The sequence below is a fragment of the Chlamydotis macqueenii genome, chromosome 1 (assembly GCF_036417535.1).
Source record: "Chlamydotis macqueenii isolate bChlMac1 chromosome 1, bChlMac1.mat, whole genome shotgun sequence".
Lineage (NCBI taxonomy): Eukaryota > Metazoa > Chordata > Aves > Otidiformes > Otididae > Chlamydotis > Chlamydotis macqueenii.
Window position 1 is genome coordinate 182,200,900 of NC_141556.1, and position 20,242 is coordinate 182,221,141.

General features: G+C 40.7%; 1 protein-coding gene across 2 annotated transcripts in view; it reads right to left on the reverse strand.

Moving 5' to 3' along the window:
• Positions 1-1,884: 1,884 nt before the first annotated feature.
• The window catches only part of ELF1 (E74 like ETS transcription factor 1), a 67,960-nt gene continuing 49,602 nt past the window's right edge, over positions 1,885-20,242 (reverse strand). For both annotated transcript variants that reach the window (XM_086771798.1, XM_086771799.1), the window contains 4 exons: positions 19,655-19,738; positions 16,407-16,599; positions 14,840-15,307; positions 1,885-3,577 (listed from right to left, as the gene is read on the reverse strand). In XM_086771798.1, the coding sequence (XP_086627924.1) occupies positions 2,962-3,577; positions 14,840-15,307; positions 16,407-16,599; positions 19,655-19,738 (1,361 nt within the window). In that variant the 3' untranslated portion in view covers positions 1,885-2,961. The remainder of the gene's footprint in view (positions 3,578-14,839; positions 15,308-16,406; positions 16,600-19,654; positions 19,739-20,242) is intronic.

The following is a 20,242-nucleotide window of genomic DNA, read 5'->3' on the forward strand; positions in this document are numbered from 1 at the left end:
GGAAAAAGCAGGCAGCTGGCGAAGCCACGCAGCCGCCATTTGGCGTGCGAGCCGGAGGGGAACGGGGCGAAGGCTGAGGCGTCCGTGGCCGAGGGCACGGCGGGGCCGGCCGGGGAGCACGGGGCTTGCCTGGAGCTCCGACGCCTCCTCTCGCCCCAGCCTGAAGGGTGCCCGCTCCTGCCGCTGCCACCGAGCCTCAGCCGGTACCTCCGGCCGCCTGGCAGCTCCCTCCTGGCCGTCCGGCTGGGCCCAGCCCGACGCTGAGGCAGTGCGGGCAGCCTGAGGCTTCCCTCCTTCCCTCCTCCTCCCTGGGCTCCCCTCCGTGAAACGCCTCAAAAAAAAAAAAAAAAAAAAGGAAGTGCCTTTTTCTTTTCCGCAGCCTGACACAGGTGTAGAAAAGAACTCAATTTTTTTTTTCTGAGTCGGCAGCGGCTGGGATTTGAGACCGTGTGTTTCGTTTGGCCGCTGCCACAGGCAGAAAGGCGGCTGTGAGAAGGGAGGAGTTGGTTTTATTATTTACTCCAGCTTCTCCCTTCCTCCGTCGTACCAAGGAGAGCTGGAAGTACGGATACACCCAGCTGGTAGACTGGAACCAAAGGGACACTGGAAGGGAGCGATTTTCACTTGCTCTTGGTTACACAACAGTGTGCTGTTGGAGACACGTTACTTTATGCTGGAGCTGTTCTCCACTTCTCCAAGTGCCATAAACTAAGCTGACAAATCATTTTCCCTTTGTGATAGTTGCATCTGTGGCAAGAGGTTTTGTTGACAAAGTTGTAATCTTAAGGTGTGATTTCTTTTTTTTCATGGTCCCAGTAAATCAGCAAAACAACTTAACCACTTTTAAAAACACTAATGTCAGTCAGGCGTTATCTCTTCAGGTTTCCTAGTATTATGAAATACTTGTACTTCAGGAAAAAGTCCCTATTTTATAGTCTGATTAAAAAAAACCTAGCCTCCCTCTCCAGTGCTTTCTTCAATCTGAAATCGACCGCAGGACGCGAACTGTATCAGATACGCTTGTACAACGCTTACTCGCGTTCCTAGCGATACTGCCAGCAGTCCCCAGCTGCAGGGAGCACTGCCAGACAAACAACCACCGGTCAGCTGGCAGCGACTGCTGTTGCTTCAGTTTGGGTATGGCCAGCCTTCCTGAAAATGGGGTGAGGCGCATTGGATTTGCAGGTGGAAGCCTGACGGCACAAGAGTCAGAGGGAAGAAACAGTGAATTAAACAGGGCAGTTTCAACTGCCAAGAAAGAGAGCAGCTGTGGCAGAGAACTGCTCGTTCAGTGCAGTTTGTAAAGTTACTTCTGTTCAACTAGACCAAGCCATCTGTGCCACAGTTCTGCTGCCATTAGATTTTTCTAGTACTCATCTGCTTAAAGTTAAATTTAACCTTATGAACCAATCAATAAAACTCCTGCATGAATTCAATCACAGAAAGTAGTATTTCCTTTAATTTGACGTTCCACTAATCTTACCAGGCATCGTACTTACTTTTAATCCACCTTCTGTTGAAACATTGCAATTTGCGAGGGTTTGAAGCCCTTGTGGTTTGCGTTATAAAGGCTACAAAGACCTTGGCAACGAATGGCACCCCAAGAATTATGCTGAAAGTATTGAGTTGTTTTTCTGTAACATATTGGGAACTGATGGAAAAGGAGGAGTTTAAGTCCTGTTCTCAACTTTCGTTTGAGCTACAGAAACTTACAGTACTGCTGTTTCAAAGGATACTCACAGCGTGCTGGGTACGTTCCAGTCTGTTCAGAAGGGATTCGTGAATTGCTCATGTCCCACCACAGACCCACAGTGATTAACCATGTTGTCCCATTTCTCAGTGTATTTTGGCTATGAGGACATTTAAGAGTAAATACAGAAAAAATGGTTTTCTGCTTGATTTATTTTCATAATAAACCAATTAAAAATACAAAAGACAAGGACCCAAGGTTCAGAGGGCTCCATCATTTAAAAATTTGTCTTTAAATACAAATTCACTCTGTAATATGAATACATATAACATTAGACCTCTAAACATAATGATCTTATTTGCATCTATCAAAAATTTGTATGGAAACAAATTAGCTGAAAAAACTTCCTCGTGACATTGAATGTACATTATTTACAATCAAAAAAAAAAAGCTCTTAGCAGTATTAATCTCCAAACGTCTGTATAAATTGTATATATTTCATTTCCCTGCTCCCTTACAAAATAATCTGAAGTAGAAAGCAAGATTGTTAAGCTTTATAGTCGCAAAATAGCATGAAACGTTTGCACCTGTAGTGATGCTGTTAGCTTCTGGAATTAAATATATCCGATGTTTTCATATAAAATACAGACATGGCATTGTCCATTACTGGAATAAATGTTTTGTGTACTCTCAATAGGAGTGTAAATTCCATTTTGCACACACAAGAGCTTGTGCTGCAAAAAAAAAATGCAAGAGGATACTTGGTTATCAAAGTCTAAAACTGGTGTAATTCACCAGTACGAAACACATACTTGATCATGAAAATTCATACACATGGAATGAAAATGTCCCACTAAAAGTAACTGTTGCTTCAAAAGTTAAGTGATACACATACGGATTAAACAGAAAAGGTTATAATAACATTACTGCAATGTAAATCGGCAGCAGACTGAAAAGATACAGTAAAAGAAGGAAGTTTGAAACTTTGGCCAACAACCTCAGGAGAAACTCTTCATAGCGTAAAAAGCCTGTTCCTTCATGCCTGTATTTTGAAACATGAGTAATATATAATTTTATTTATATGGTAACATTTAGCAATTAACAGAAAATCAAAATCCATTCTAAAGCATGAATTCTAATAATTAACTGCAGAAATTAAGTAGCTTTGCAACATCTTGCTTCAGAATCAAATCATATATACATAACTGAAAAGGTCCCATCACATTTAAGAAAATAATCATCCACAGGGTCTTTTAAAAAAAAAACATTTATTAATATGAATTGGGTTCCAATGGCTCATTTTCTTGCTTCACTTGCACGTTAGATGGGAAACCATTTGAACTGGACACAACCATCACAAATGGTTGCTGCTGGAATCTCTGCTCCGACTGCTCAGTATCCTCTAATTTGTCACTATCTTCTTCTTTTACCACTCCTTGTATGCCAACCTGTTTTGTTTCTGGTGCTTTAATAACCGAAGTGATCACCGTGCCCGATGGATGAGCAACCACCTGGGAGCTGCTAGGCGAAAATGTTACCACAGGGGTAGTGGCACTGAAGGATGGAGATGAAGCCATGTCGACTGTTCCATTGCAAATTGTCTGCACGCTGCTGGTGAGCACCTGCTGAACTTGTGCTGGGCTCAGCACAATTGAGGAAGGAGGCGAGACTGGCTTCTGAGACTGTAGCATGACGTTTTCTTTAAGAACCGTCATGGGTTGTGAAGTAGGAATGGCTTGTAAAATGAATTTTTGGGGCGTTGCTGTTGAGGCTGGATCTGTGCTGGCTATCACTGTAGTAAGAGGCACCGTCTGGAGTGTTACAGTATGCAGCTGCTGGTTTCCAGGAGAAACAACCACTGGAACTTGGGTTGGAGTCTGTAAAGTCCTATTAAGATTAGAAAAGATTACAGGGTCAGAACACTTCCACGCTGAGATTTGAAGTAATTATAGATTTACTACTGAAAAAAAATCACTTGGCATCATAAACATTTCATTTACCTAAGGGATCCGAAAGAGGTAGCAGTTGCCCTCCTAATGAAAGAAGAACCAGACCTCACCCCTGAATGCAGCAACACAGTTCCCAAAGTAAAGGTACGCTGCATGAACAGCACTACCATCACCAAAATGAACAGCCTGCCTTTGATGCAGTCAGTAGTTCATCAGAAAACCCGGGAAGCGCACCTAAGATCTCCTTCTCAAGCATCAACCAACATCACGAGCATCACTATACCTCCTCCATCAATTTCATGAGGTACCCAGCCTAAGTAATTCTTAGGTTGGGCATCAATCTTCCTGACATCTGTTTATACATTTACCTATATGCAAAAGTATCTGCACTGTAACAGTGAGTCTGCTCAGGACCTTCTCAGACTCCCAGGACACAGAGGTCTCTGTCTGCCAGGCTTCTTCTGGTAAAGCAAATGAACAGAATTTGCTCCCAAAACATCAGTTTAAATTGGGAATGATTCCATCAGCTGCAGGATCACAGACTTAGGTACCACACTACCTTCTACATATGTATGGCTGAGAGGGCAATGTTAGAGGACTAACAGCCATATTGCTGAAGTACACAACTACTAAAATGGACAATGGTGATTTAGCGATGTGGCTGAAACACATACGCTCCAGTCATGCAACATACTTAAGTTAAAAAAAAAAAAACAAAAACACAAACACAGAACAAAACAAACAAAAAAAAAACCAAAACACAACATATTCCTGGTGAAGCAAATAATTTCCAGGGGAAGGCAACTGGAAGGGAAAGCTAAATGCATCGATGCCCTCCCACAGCTTGCTCCAGCCCACCATGCCGCACTGTCTCCAACAATCTTTTCTTCCCTTCTTGCCCATCTTGCGAAGTTCTCTCCAACCTTCCTGCTTCTCTTCACCGTTTTCTCCTGCCCGCCCTCCTTCCCTTTTTTAGTCGTAAGCTCTCCCTTGTGTTTTCTTGAACATATGTGACACTAACCAAAACCAAAAATAACTGTTGTCTCCTCCTCCTAGCTTATTTCTACCTCTGCTGAAATCACTTTAGAGGGAAAGCAATTTACTGTCAACATTTGTACTTTCAAGTCCATGCCCAATACTGCCTGCTCTTCTTCCTGAAGACTGGTCCTCAGCTATGCTGTAAGGGTTGTCTACTATACGTCTACTGTGGAATGTACTCCTTTCTATAGTCGTTCTACCCATGTAGTACCCATTTTTTACAGCTCTGTGAAATCCTAGTTGCCAGTATTTAGCCATTGACCAGTCAGACCAAACTCAGCATATTCAAAACTCCAATTTCTGGCTCTCACAGTTACAACAAAAAGCTTACCAAAGCAGGACTTAAGTGATGCTGAAGCTATGGGGCAATGTGGATGCAGATGCTGCTGCTGGCAGTAGTCCAACCACTCCTAGCTCCTTAGTGCAGCAGCAGAGACAAGTGCAGGAACATTTGTAGAGGATTTCCCAGGTTCCTCTCAGCTCAGTCCTCTGGGAAAGGCCTCTCTAGCTGTGCTCCACAGATTGCTCCAGCAAGAGCAGCTCCAGTAACCCATCTGGTATCAGGCTCAGAGCATGTCAGCACCTCCTCCCTGAGCATCCTCCAGCTGCCAGTCCCTGCTGCAGGCTATTTTTCCCCTCCTTCCAACATGGCTTGGTAATACAAGGAACAAAATTTGCATCTCTATCTTTCTTTTCCTCACAAAAAAAAAAGAGGAAGGTTGCACCCAGGAATGCTGCTACAGCAAAACAAATCCAAATTATTGCCCATGAGGCTCCTGCGCAGGTCTCCCCACAGAAGCCATAAACGGGACACAAAATTTGATGCGACTAACACCAGAGTCAATCTTGAGGTCCTGTTTCACTCAACTGGAGACAGCTCAAGGAAGAAGCTCATGGAAATAGGGACTGGCTGGAGATGAAGCATAGGCAGGAGTGATCGCTTCTTTCTTTAAACTTTCTGGAGAACTTGGTGCTGCACAGCAAATATCAGCAACTGAGCTAAAAGTGCAAGGCTCGGAATGACAGCACGACAGCGCTAAGGCTCACACCAAGCCTGCTAAGGGTTGTCAGTGCTAACTCTTCCCCAACAATTCCCCTTGGTCATTGATAGAAAAATGTCTGTGTCAGAAGTAGTAACAGGATGAGGACATCCACTGGCTTGCCTTTTTTTTTTTTTTTTTAATTAAACTACCTAGAGTTAAACAAACTTGCAGTAAAATCAAATGTCACATAGATACACCTCAGCCCAGGAACGTCTACAGAGACCAGCAGTGCAAGTGGAACAGCTAAGAAGGAAAGACAACTGACACTTGCCATCAGAAAAGCATTAAAAATATGGGAGTAGATACCAAAGCCAGCTCTTTAATCCATGAAAAAACTTACTTGAGCCTAAAGGATTAAGATCAACTTAACAGCTGCAGTTTTGAAAGCAGCAGCTGAAGCTGCTAGCCTGTGCTAGTAAGGCCATCGAAGTATGACTTTGAAGCTACTTTCTTGTTCCTTAGCTGTTTTGTTTTAAAACAAAACAGTAAAAACAAAAGCTTCTAGCTTTAAATGGCTGTAAAGGACAACCTCAAAAAGTGTGAACTGGATCTAGTCGGTGCAGAGAGCATTCTGCAAAGCACCAGGAGCAGCAGCTCTGAGATGACTGAACCAGAGCATTTGTCTTGGCACACTGCAATTATTATTTGCATACTGATGTTAAGCCATTTTATTTCTCCTGAAAGCAATTCCCATACCTGCACATCATACTGTGAACTAATAGCTTACTCCAGATCCTCTATCTTCTCCAGCAGTTGAAATACATACATATGATACACACATGTATAAACATGTATATACACATATATGTATACACACACACAGAGTGTAAACTTGCTAGAGGGAAAGCATGCAGCAGATGTCTGTACAAGCGTAAGATGAAATAGCACACAGCACCATAAATACACATCGTTAATTAGGCTAATGGAGGCCCAGCAAGACATTTGCCTTAATTGGTAAGACTAAACAACTGTGTCTGTTTACAAACTAAAAATCTAGCTGCTCAAACTATTTGCCTTAAATATAATTTTAAAAATTACAGGTTTTATTAATCATTTTGCCTGTTAAAAAAAAAGTACATGCTACTTAAGATGATCTGTTAACAGTGGGCTACACTGTTTTAGGTGCTTTGAACTGTGTATTTTGCTAGGCTTCTGAATTTCACTATCAATTTGCTAACACTCTTCCTACTCTAAAGTACAAATCTATTGGGTAATTACTCTAAAAGCTCCTGCTGAGGTTACAAAAAGAACAAGAACATTAAGCAACAGTAATGAAAAGGAAATGCTGCCATAAAACAGTCTGGTTACAACTGAGAAAAGAATGACAAAAATTCTGAAGTCATTTCAGCCTAGCAGAAAATTATCATCCATTTCTCTAGAATTGTGCAATATCGTATTAGCTCATCAAAGAGGTAACTAGTGATAAAGTAAACACTAAGTGACAGGCAGGAAAAACAAGTTTGTTCATGGTAATTTATGTGAAATTTATGAAACAGAGAGGGAGAAGATAAAAAAAAAAATTGAAGCTACAAGCCAAGGTAAAGTACTTCACAGCACAGTAAGAAAATGAAACAAGGCAATATTAAGAAATACATACAGAGAGGTAACAGAGGAGAATTCCCTCTCCAACATATATATTGTTCAACCTACAGCTATAGGGGAAACGATGGCCTTGAGATAAACAGGCAGATTTCCAGGGACTTTCCCCATTTGTTCAACTAACCGCTTGCAAACAACTCAGTCAAGCTAGGAAGAGCGAGGGAGGCACAGGAGTGGGATGTGCTTGTTAGAACCACTCCAGATGCCTCAGTCGAGAGGCAATCTCTTGAGCAACTATAGAAAGCACCAGCCAAATGCAACTCAGAAGCTCTACTGCCACTCCAAACTGTTCCACAGCTGCACTTGTGCACATGACCTTCAGAGTCGTCAACAATCTTGTCAATACTGCACCACAGTGTATCGCTGCCATAGCCACTGGCCCTTTACAGCCCAAGCCACGCAGACAGGAGCTGATAAGCAGTCTAGGGGAAGATGTCCATGAGAGGCAGAAAGGCACTTGATGCCTACATAGCCAGTCTGAACACAGCCTCTTCTGAAGCGAGGACAGAACTTGCCTGTTCTTGCCTAGCTCTTTGCCTGGACAAGATAATCTCTTGCAACATGAGGACAGAGGACTCAGGTCTCAAGTCTGGTGTCCTTTTTACAGACCCACACAGTCTTACAGTCTTCCTTACAGAATTTTTCAAAACTGCACACTCACCTGAATTAAAACTCAGAAACTTTGCTACTAATAGAGACCTGCAGAAACCCCACCTCCCTCGACAGTGCCAAGAGAGCCATGTAAAGAGAGCTCCTCTGGATAGCTTCTCATTGTGCAGAAACAAAATTAATCTGTCTAGATGACTGTGAAGTCCCTTCTGCTGTAAGCAGCATTCTTCCTACCTACCACAGAAATTAAATCAGAAATGGGCTTAAGAAAAGGTCTTCTCAGCTGCAGGAAAATCTAATTTAAAAGTTTGGTTATAACCAAAGTCTTTGCTGTGACAGAAGTTGTCCCTATTGTAAATGTGTTCTGAGAAAGACACCCTGTTGTAAGCTTCTTGTAGAAGCCCACTGAGATCACAGCAGCCTATTTCTAATCAACACCTTCAGGAGGGGCGTTTTCCTCACCATCCTCAAACCTGAGATGCTGTCAAGCCTTCACTTAAGAGATAACAGAGATCAACTCTTTGCAACAGTCACCTGATTCCCTCCTTTTGGGGAAGGCTACAGCAGTGCTAGTTGGTGTGTTGGAGAGCTTCTTCTAGTGCAGGCATGAAGACCCATCTTGCTGCACTGACAAAAGACTACTGTCTAACTGCAAACAGAGCCAAAGCACATACACTGATGCTGGCTGATCAAAGTAAGACCTTCCAAATATTATCCAGGAGTTGTTTCCAATTATGTACAAGTCCTCAGCTGGCATTGTATGCCTTCACTCACGGTCCCCATCAAGTCCCAGGGAGCCCTAGTGAGCTCTTTACAGAGATCTGACACCTGTGATGATTTTTATTTCGTGTACCTATAGAACGGCAAAGGGGTGATGGGCTACAACATTAGCTGACATCGTGCACATTTGACTCTTGTTCTTATTCACACAGAAAGGACTGAAAGCAGATGGTCAGTGCAAAATTTCAGTAGGACAGTGCCAGACTGCCTCCCTGTGTCTGTGTGGTTACGCAAGCTCAAGCAAAACCAATATTGACAGGGTGTAGAAGTATGATTACAGAACGTAACAGTGACATACACTGCACAACCTACACAAGAGAACATCTATACATGGCACAAGATTAAGACACTTCATTTGAAATAGCAGCTGTAAGCACATTTTCAGAGTTGATATACTCATGCTAGGCAAATCTGTCTGTCTTTCAGCATCAGCATAGCTGCAGTCAGACCACCAACACATCATAGCCTGGACACAGAAACAGATTATGGAACAACAGCAGAAAGCATATGTGTTTGCTTGGAGTAGACATGACTTCCAAAGAATTCCCTCTGCTTATCGGCACAATCCACTCTGTTGGCATAGTGTTGGCTTCATCACTGTTCTTATGCAGAATGCTCATGCCCAGAAAAAAAACACAATTCACCTTCAGCTACTTCCTTTTCTTCTTGAATGAGGATCTTGCCACTGTAGGGCCACATTTGCGTCACCTTCAGGATTAATTACTGCAATGTTTTCTACCCTGAAGGTTGCAAAAAAAAAGGTCAAGATGGAAGCTGTGGCTGATTCATCATGTAGCAGTTCTCCAGTTCAGAAGTGAACACACAGAGCGTATCCCGAGATCATATCCCCACTGGTCTTCTGTGGTCTGTATTAGCTTTTCCTTCAGCTACACAACACAGTCGGGATACTGGTCTTCTAACATGCTCTGTCCAAGCTATCATAATGACAACTTGAAAATACAGAAAAGAAACAATGAAGTGAATTTTGATAGAAACATTGTCTTTAAAACCTGAAGTCTGCTAAAGCATGGCACAGGATCTGTCAGCAGTCAGCTAATTGCAAGTTTCTTGGTATACAGGGCTGCCAGCTAGAAGATTCAGCTACGTTCCATACAGTTAGTAAGAAATAGAGACATATAATTTTAAATTACTCACAATATGATCTTCTCTGAACTGTTAGTAACATGAGAACCTATTTTAACTTCATCCAGAAGACACTCAATCTTAAATCACTAGTACTCTAGATAAAAGGTAAATGCATCTCTCTATCTGTAGCCCTGGTCATTTAAGGGAACAATTTAGTTGCCCAAACACAGACACTGTAGAGCTCTGTATGATGTCCTAGACTACCCATGGCAAGGCAAGTCGCTAGCCTTACAGGAGATGTACACATTCTGGATCAACAGAAGGGATGCCCTTTATGCTCAAGAATGACCCAATGAACATGGAGCTGAATCCCAGGGCTACTTCAGCGCCTCCAAATTCCACGCTAAAACACGACGACTCCAGTAAACCAGATATTCTCATTAACTTGTGTCAGTTAATCTAGTTTAAACAGAGCAATTTTACAAGCACTGAGACTTTTTTTCCCCTTCCTTAAAAAAGCTGATTCATTGGAAAAAGTTAGAAATAAAATGCTCATCCAGAGAGGCATTTTTATTTTTGTCTTATCACTGGAAACATGCGGTGCCAAATTCAGCTCCCAGTTACACTACTGGAGACTGCAACAAGTGTGCTTGCGTCCCCCGAGCCAGAGTGGTTAGACCTGCAGAATAGCAGTGAGTTTGCAATTCCAAACACTCCCACTGGGGATACTAGATGTCTTCCCTGGTCACCAAAACTCAGTTTGCACGACCTGACACTGCCTCTGCCCTATTTCCCAAGCTTGGGTTAGCACCACACCACAGCCGTTTTGTTTAAGCACTAGTGCTGAAGAAGAGCCATATTTCCCTGGCTACTTCTTGCCTCCTGCATACAGCAGCATCAAAACTTGTATAAAAAGCCCCTCAAAAGCCATCCAAAAGACAAGACCTTTCCATTCTGGAGTAGGGCACTACCCTCCTCTCAAAGTACACAAAACTCTACACGATCTTTGTGCAGCTATAAATGAAGCCACTGCCTGTCTCCTGCGAAGAACCAACCCCTGATTTTCACTGTCCGTTTCTTTGAGAAACACAAAAAGGCCCTGGGGAACGGCTGCCACGCTCTCCCAGCGATGCTCTGGAAGCAAACTTTACCAGGCAATGCCGCCTAGTGCAGAGGAGAGATGGTGACGCAAGCCCTTCACCAACATTCTTCAAATGTGACTCTTTTACCAAGTTCCTCAGCAGAAAAGATGCATGTTCAGACTTCTCTGAAGGATATGGTTCAGTGTTAAGCAGCCAATTGTTCTGACCTCAAAAATCCTCAATATTTTCTATATAGTATGCGGTTAATCAGATAATGTTTTTTCTTCTCACAACACAACAGAAGCAAATTCCTACAGAGGGAAGGACATTTATTTCAATGAAGAAGGGAGAAAAACATTTATATGAATAAAACTTTAGAAACTACATTGCGTAAGACAAATTATATGCATCCAAGATGTTCACGCTTCAAGGTAGAGCCCAACCACTAACCAGCACACGTAAAAAAAAAAAAAAAAAAAAACCACACAAACTTCTGAGGATCATTACCAAACCCTTTTTGCCCTTTCTCCCAAGTGACCTTGACTATCTACCAACCTCTGAACAGCAGCTGGCAACCAACGTTGCTATATGTCATGCTTCCTTATAAAACCAGCATAAAGTGACTCCAACCACAACCTACAGAGTGCCTGTATACAATTAGAAGGCTTGTCAGCCCTTATTCTATAATGGCAATCATCCCTGCTGTACATTTTCAGATCACATAAACCATTCATTCCATCCCTCCTGGAAGCTCCATTGCAGCAATTCAGAAAGTGTACACAAACACCTCCAACTGCTAGACATTTACGGCTGCTTGAACAAACAAACCCCAAATCCAGTTCCTTTGTTTTAGCCTTATTATAAAACAAGACCTAAAATATATGCTCTGAAAAATGTTCATTGTGTCCTACCTCACCAAACTATTTCAAGTCTGCATTTTGAAACTGAGTATTTTTAGAGCCTGGAATGGGCAGTGACTACTGCACAGGACTCAGCAACACCTTGGCTTGCAGCTTGGACCATCCTAGTTGAAAGCATACCAAAAAAAATCTGGGTTGTGGTTTTCATTTTCACTCTAACTGCTCAGACACCTTAGTACATTCTTTTGTAATTAGAAATACCTCTATGCTATTCAGTAATTCCATACTGTACTGAAAAGATCTGATGGATCTTGGTTGGTTTTTTTTCCTTCATCTGAGACACTCTGTCATCTTGCCTAAGAAAAGACATCTTGCAATCAAAGACTCCATGGAATAATGTTTCAAGTTAGAAACACAGGATTAGAACCGATGCAATACAGAACTCCATGGCTTTAGGGGCTTTTACTTCATTCGAACACCACACAGGTATCATATCTCTAGCACTTTTTTCCCCTTAGCTTATTGCCAAAGGTCCGATTATGAAATACTGCAAGGCAATCATTGGATGTCATAATGTCACTGAGTAGCTTTCCAAATATTAGGCAGGACTTCTTGCCTGCTGCCTTATTGGGTCTTACAGATACTTCTGTTTGTTGTTACCATTTTTTATACTATCGATATTGGTTTTGACACCTAATCTAGTGTAGGTCTAACCTAGAGCTATTTAACTCTGTAAATTGCTGAGCTCTCCCTCGTTAATGTTTAATAGCATTATTCTACTGCTGTCTCATTCTCCTGCTAATTTTAGAAATAAATGAATAGTTTTCCCCAAGTCGAGTCTGTTTTGCCCATAACGGTAACTTTAAGGATTTCTCCCTGTCCTTATCTCAAACCTCGAGCCGTTTTTCCTTATATCATCTCCTCCTATTCTCTCGGAGGGTGGGGGGAGCGAGAGAGAGACTGCGTAGTCTGGTTCCCATTGGGGCTCAACTACGACACTGACTTAAATGGCACTGTATAGCTTCAAGTATGTCTGTACTCGTTTTCTTTCACTATATTGCCGTAGTCGCTTTTTACAACTTACAAGTAATTAAATCCTTCATCAACCCCGAAATCATAGGATTGTACTATACCAAGTAACTTCATTCCTAAGCTTTAAAAACCCAGAAGACATATCACCCTGATGCAGATTTTTTTATTGATTTTCTAAATAAATTCCAAAACTGGTTCTTTTTTTCTTTTTTTTTTTCGTCAAATTAGTCATAATTAGGCAACAGCTTTCACATAAACTTCTGATCAAATATAATATTCCCTCCCTATGTACATCCTGAACCAATTCTAGTTGGTTAGAACAATAAGTAAAAAGAAATCTGTTTTCAAATAATGCATTTTAGTATTAAAATACAAACAAAAACAGATATTGCCTACTTAAAATTCATAACTCTCCAGGTTTTTTTTACAGTGCCTACCAGCAACTATGATAAGGGGTTTTGCTTTCATGGCTCAATGTATTCATTCTCTTGCAACCTTTACTAACCAGTGAATTTCTCTTTTCCAGGTGAATTTTTCATGTTGCAATGTGAATGAAAACATTTCATATTTTTAAAGGAAATTTAGAAAAAAAGGATTCAAACTACGAAGTCCAGGGATAATTTTAAAGATTTCTTTTTTTACCCCAAGGAAAGAAACTGCAGTCTTGGTTTGCAATTTCCTATATATAAATCTTCAGCTTCCTCAACTACTTGCTTACCTCCTATAGCATTTCTTGATTCTATTGTATCAGTCACTGGAGCCTGATTTAAACAGTTTCAGTTCTTCTTTCAGTTCTTCTGAAAAACCTACCTGTTACTGCTATTCTGGATTTTCCTTTTATATAAGTGGAGTTTTAATACCTGACTAGCTTTTACAACATCTCTCTAGTGGCAGAGATTATTTGGAAACAAAGAAATTATTTGGTCTCATTAGTGTTAACCCCAGACAGTACCACTCCAAATCTATAGGTGGCTCTGGATGTAATTTTCAAAGGAAAGAAGAGAGGATGGAAGGGAACATGAAATAGCTGTATTGCCATTTTGGAGCACAAAATTATAACCATTATAGCAGTGATGTTAACACAGCAAATACGCCCCAAAAAAAGTGATATTCATAACTCATTAAGAATGAGTGGCTCCTGAATTACATTCTGAAGATTCCCTGAAACAGCTTTAAGGTCCAGAATCAACATATACAACTCTGACGTTCCTGTGAAAGGCCTAGATTACAAAAACATTTATTTTTTTTAGGTCTTTTGTGGTCAGTGGAGATGAACAAGCTCCATCAGGGGATGCCTCAGGCTAGGGTAAAACCAGGCTTAAGTGATTGTTTTTAAAGCCTCTTCAATTAGGATGCTGCTACTAACAGGTAGACAGCAAAGGAGTCATGATGCTTAAACGTTGCTAGTGTTAGCCAGCTGACTTACAAACTAAGCCTGGAAGCATTTCTGTCTCCCAAAATAGTCTGCAGATATACAAATCCCATGAAATTATTCTGTTAATTGTTTTCAAAAATCAAAAGAACACGCTCCTGTAAAAGCAGCAAAATGCTACAGTAGGTAACACAGAGCTTTCCCCTGTTCTAACCGGAGACAATACAAAAGATGAAAGAGATGACAAAAAATTAAGAGGAAAAATTAAGAAGCAAGGAGGAAAATCTTTTTGAAGGGATCATGCAGACACACCATGTATAATTCAAAAGCAAAGACACCAAACAGTCAGTGAAAAAGCTGAACCATGAAAATACTGCCTCTGCTGTGGGACAGAACTGATGAGACCAATTTTAAAGAAAAATTGTGTTACTTTTCCACTCTAAAGGACTTGCACCAGGCCTAATACAACAGGAAAGATGTGCTTTCCTCCACCAAAGGCAGAGCATTTATGAGTGTACAGGTCGCAGTATGCTGTAGTAACGCCCAGTTCCTAGGATCAGCCACAAACACATCGTTTCACTTTAACTGAGCTGGGAGACAAGCAATTTTTCTGAAGTACAGCACAGAATCTGTTTTATCTAGCCATCCTCCAGCGAATTTATTATTACTCATACAGTTATTTTCTGTACATTTTCTTACCTTATATTCTGAACCGAGGGATTTAATGTTTCATCCGGAACATTACTGGTTACAGCTGCATGTCCTTCTGTGAGGGACTGCAATGGCTGCATTACGTGAACTGTCCGAAAAAGCTGAGTGGGATGTACTGGCTGTGGAGATTGCATTGTCCTCAAAACTTCTGAAGTCAAGCCAGGTGTCTGCTGCTGTACAACTTCTACGTGCTCCTTCAGCTTAGCAGGCTTCGAGTTTCCTGTTTTTAGCACTGTGGTTGATCCTCCCTTTGTTCCCGCGTTTGCAGACGCTCTAGATCTGCTCGACTGGTTTCTATTGGCCACAGGAGCTGAGAGCAGAGTTGAATCTGATGATTCAGTGCTAGGGCTTGCATCTTCATCATCTATGTAGACGAGATCTTTTGGCATGTCTTTAAATTGATACACTAGGCGCTGACCTTCTACTTTAGCCAGTATTCCTCTTTGGTAATAGTATCTGTTGAAAATGTACACACATCAAGTTAGACAGTGGTTTTTTGCCAAAAAAAAAAAAAAAAAAAAAGGCAACAAAACTCACAGAAAATCAGACCAGCAGTAACAAGCAGAAGCTTAAAGTTTAATATTTTAAGTGCCTAGTTTCGTCATTATAAAGGAGTGGCCAATTTAATAACATATTTTTTCCTCAAACAACTTTCTTCTAATGGTACTTCTTGTCACCTTTTAATTTCAACCTCAGATAACTCTGAGGAGAAAGAGAACTCTGTGACTTGGCAGCTCTATGATCAACTCATAGTCTTTGAAAATTGCCCGAAACGTGTAATGCTTCTCTTGACTCATCCAGTTTTTTCAGTTACCCGAATTCATGCTTATTCACCAGTAAGCACAGGCAAACATTTTAGCTACAACAAAGCAAAGGGAACAGGACAGGAGAGGACTACTTCTGTTATATTTACAAATTACTATAACAACTTGAAATTACACACACAGAGTTGAGGGCTGAAGGGAAATTAAAAGAAATGTATAGCTGCTCAGTCAGATAATTATGAATCAGCAGGTAAGACTGAAGCTTCGTGGATGTCTGCTTATTTTGCACAGGCTTTTATGCAGGAGAAAAATCCCAGCCTGACAGGCAGAGGCACATGTCAAGATGTTTTAGAAGTGTCTGTACAGACAAGTTCACAGAAGTGCACTCTAAAACGGTATCTTCCACTGGAAATGGGATCATTTGCAACAAGTAGAAATAATTTCATTAATACACCTGAATTTAGGAATATTTTTTTTTTTTGAGAAAGGAGAATACAATTTTCAGTAAAAGGCCTGCCCCACTTGGAATCGTCAGTCTCTTACTTTGTCTGTGGCTGACTGCAAAGATCAGTTTTTGCAGCAGCACTGAATGTGTCTCAGCTATTGATGTGAGGTTGAGGTTAGCAAGGGTTACTTTTACTTAGCTTATTTATTTTGCTGAAATAACATCTTCATTTCCCAAACTGGTAAGAGTATTAATTCTTTACTGTTGTTACACAAATTAGATTAGGCATTTAATGCATGCAAACACTAAGGCAACAAAACCAGTCTATTATTAAAAATGCACATACCTGAGAGCTCTACCCATTGTTTCATAATTCATGTCAGGTTTGTTTTTGTGTTTTCCCCACAACCTGGACACAGCCTTGGAATCTACCAGTTTGAAAATGCCCTTCTCTCTTTGAGTCCATTTGATATATTTAGGACACGTAGCTTTGTCCTGGAGCAGCGCTAGTAAGAACTCCCAGAGATAAATTGTATTTCCTAAAATAAAAGTATTTCAGGACACACACACACAAAAAAAAACCACACAAAAAAAATTAGTTGACCATATTTTATTAAAGATGTAAATAATCTAAGAATTAAGAAGCTTGTATCTTTACGAATACAGTGTAACATATCATCAAGATGAGGAAATAGTGATGGAAAGGCATAGAAAGGGATTCTTCTTAGTTATTATAATTGGGGTACCTGAACGCCCTAGCAACCATCTGTAACCTAGAGAGTCAGGTACCAGTCAACCTACAGTCACCCCGTTCCAACCACCGATGCTAGACAGCATTAGTCACACCTCCCTCCTGCCTGATCCAGTTACAGAAGCAGTCACTATTGCTTTACCTCGAATAGGAACATGTTCAGGTCCATCCTCCGAAAATGCTGGAAATTAAGCCCTTGCTTAAATACTTTGCTGAACTGGGGTAAGTGTTATAATCCTTTAAAAGGCCAAACAAAATCCTTATATTTAACAATTAGATTTATATGGGGCAATTAGTGGCATATGCTGAGGTATGCAAACCTTCAAGAATAAAGTCTAGGAATTACTGGTTTTTAATCCAGTAACTGCTTGCACTCGCTAGTAGGCAACGTTCAAATGTTATTTTACAAGCAGGTACAAACACTTACATATGGAAATCCATCACATCTGTTCAGTGTTTACCATGTATAAAGAAACAGTATTAAAATCATAGATCATGTATACTTAAAACTACTACAAAATTTGCATACTTTTTTTCTGAAAGCACATTTAAGGAGTCTACACTCTAATGAGACCCTTTTCCTGCTTTTTTTAAGGTTTTTGGTGTCTGATGTTCTTTTGAACACCTGAAGCTGCACATAAGCTTCTTAGTGATATGTTGTTAAGTCTGCGAAAGGAAGAAAAAACTTCTTGTATGAAAATATCACCTCCCACAAGAAGCTGTGCAAAAACACAGCAAGAAGCATGTGCAGATTTCTTAAGTTTCACAAAAAACGATGCCCAGTGCATCAGAAGGTGACAGATCTCTTCTGTCAGCTTCCATTTAACCTGTCAGTTTTTTTCAACTTTAATAATCGCCACTGTGAAGTTTTTTCAACAAGAGGTGTCTTAACAATTAAAACTCCCATACTACTGTATTATAATCTATATTTTGCAAATATTCAGCAAAGTCATCAGCACTGGCAGTACAAAATGTTAACAGCTCCTTCAGCAGGTGGAAATTTGAAAAGTGAGCATCCCTAGAGAAAAGACACCGCCTTTGCAACAAATGTCTCCCAGCTTACATAAAACAGTCAGCCTGACTGCTTTCGGGGTATCCAAAGGCAAAGGTTAAGACTGCCTAGGCAAGACACAACATCAGCCAGGAGTGAGAGCATTCCCAGCCACTTACCATCTAATCCAGGGTGCTTTTATTGCCAGACTAAAAATGCTCAGCTGCATCAAGGCAGTCTGAAAATTTGTCACTGCTTAGCCACTGAAAATCACTGTGAAGAGGGCTGTCTGCACATCTGCTTTACTCACAGGCAGAATTTTTAACTTCTGTGAGTCACAGCAGAAGAAGAAATAGGTAGAAAACGGTCCTCTCCATAAATCACACCAAACAATTATATGGAGGGCCCGGTATTTTAGCATACTTGTTTTCCTTAGGGGAACATTGTGCATACGGAGAGCCAGGCAACTTTCAAGATTTTCTAGCTGCCTCCCCTCCACGGCCGGTTATGTTAATATCCCTTTTATTTCAATTCTATGTTCCTCAAAATGCTACAAATGCTTTTGTGGTAGCTGTTTTCGTAACAGGCAGTGGTTTCAGGCAACACACTTCTTTTTAATTCCTTTTGAATTAGCAATTTTGTAGCAATAAACAAATGTGAAATATGGTGTATTTTTGCTATCATCATCAGAAACATTAGACTCTTCTGCCTTTTAATATTGCAGCTAGCTGCTTTAATATTTTCTATTATTTCATATGAGCACTACTTGGAGGTTCCTCTGATAATTTTCTTTCATTTTTACTTAAAAATCTACTTTAATTTTTAAAAAAACCGCAACAATGCAGCAACTCAAAATTGCTGGCGTTAACCTCTTAAATATTTATTGTTTGCAAACAGATCTCTATTTCCTGTTATTGCAGAAAATCCCTCTTCAAAAGAGAAAAAAACCACCAAACAAAAAAAACCCATACTCATTTTTCAGTGTAGCAATTTTCTGATTTCAAGAGAGTTTGACATTCTTATGTCACCACCTTCCAGGTTTGTCTGGGCTTCTGTCCTGGCAAGTACTGCACACATGCAAGCACATCAGTCCCTAGTTGTGTGTGCAGGCACTTGTAGTGAGACAGCGGAGGCTCATTTCCAGCTCCTGCTGAGTGCAGCAGAAGTCGGTGGGGGCCTGAGCATCAGGCTGCCATTCAAACGCCAGCCCGAGCATGGGTGCAGGCACTGGACCCAACAGCAAAGCAACTGAGCTGTTGACAAAACTGACAGGCACTACTGAACAGTTTGGTCTGGAGGAAATGATTTATTGTATCAGTTATGTGGTATTTATTTTCTTTCTTCCTTTCAAACACAGAAGGAATGAAAGAAGTATCAAAAACGCAAGCTTTCTGCCCAAGTCTTCAAACTGCATTATAACTTTCCTCAAAATTTAGGGCTTGGTACTTCCTCCTGCCAACTGGCAGCCTTGATTAGCTCCTCATGCCGAATTAGACACACACAGATGGAAAATGTTTTTCAAAGATCATCTGTCAAAATAACCACAGCCCAAGAAACTCTAATACAATGCAAAGCGTCCCCCAAGACTTCGCTCAAAACACAGCAGCCTCTGCGGGAGCTTGAAGAGTTTCCAAGAACCCTTGCTACTGAAGTGACAAATACGTTATTCTCCCTAGGAACTGGGTATTTCACCAAGAAATTTCATGCACTCATTTTTTACTTTCCTTAAGCTGAGATGTTAACTACCGTTAAGCATAAGACCTGGTTTTACATCACAAAACATTTTCTTTTTACATCACAAATGTTTTCTTTTTACAGGTCACTCAGAAAAAAAACATGTTCTTTGCCTTACCCTTTCCATCTTTGTTTTTCTTTTTCACAGATATGTTTGGAGTTGTCGTAGGGGATTCAGGACGAGACGGTTTTGGCTTCTTCCCTGAAATAAACCACTGGTAAGTCAAACTGCAGCTTAAAAAAAAAAAAAAAAACGGAAATAAAAAAGAACAAAGACCTAAAAAAGGAAGACATTTGTTTCCCCAGTTCTGAGAGGATTTGATTTCCAGTAAGTTAGGAGATCAGTTCTACAGCAAGAATGAACCCCCTATGCTCTTAGTGTACTTCTAGTAAAGACTGCACTGACTTTTCCAAAGTCCATGTATCTTGGAAATTTCTGTGGCTTTTTAGGTACTCCTGAGAGTACTCAAAACAGAAGAGATGAGAAGAGTAAGTTATTAACTGTGGGCAAGAGTTTAAACAGGAAAACCCAGATAAAATACAAAGCACTATCTTGTTCTCTCACCACTAAAATGGAATTTAGGGATAAAACAAGGTTATCTGCTTAATACATTGGGAGTCTCCACTGACAGCTGCAGTGCTATTGCCTTTTACACCTTTCTCAACAGTGGCTACAGGAGAAGGAAAGTCACTTGTTTTTTTGTTA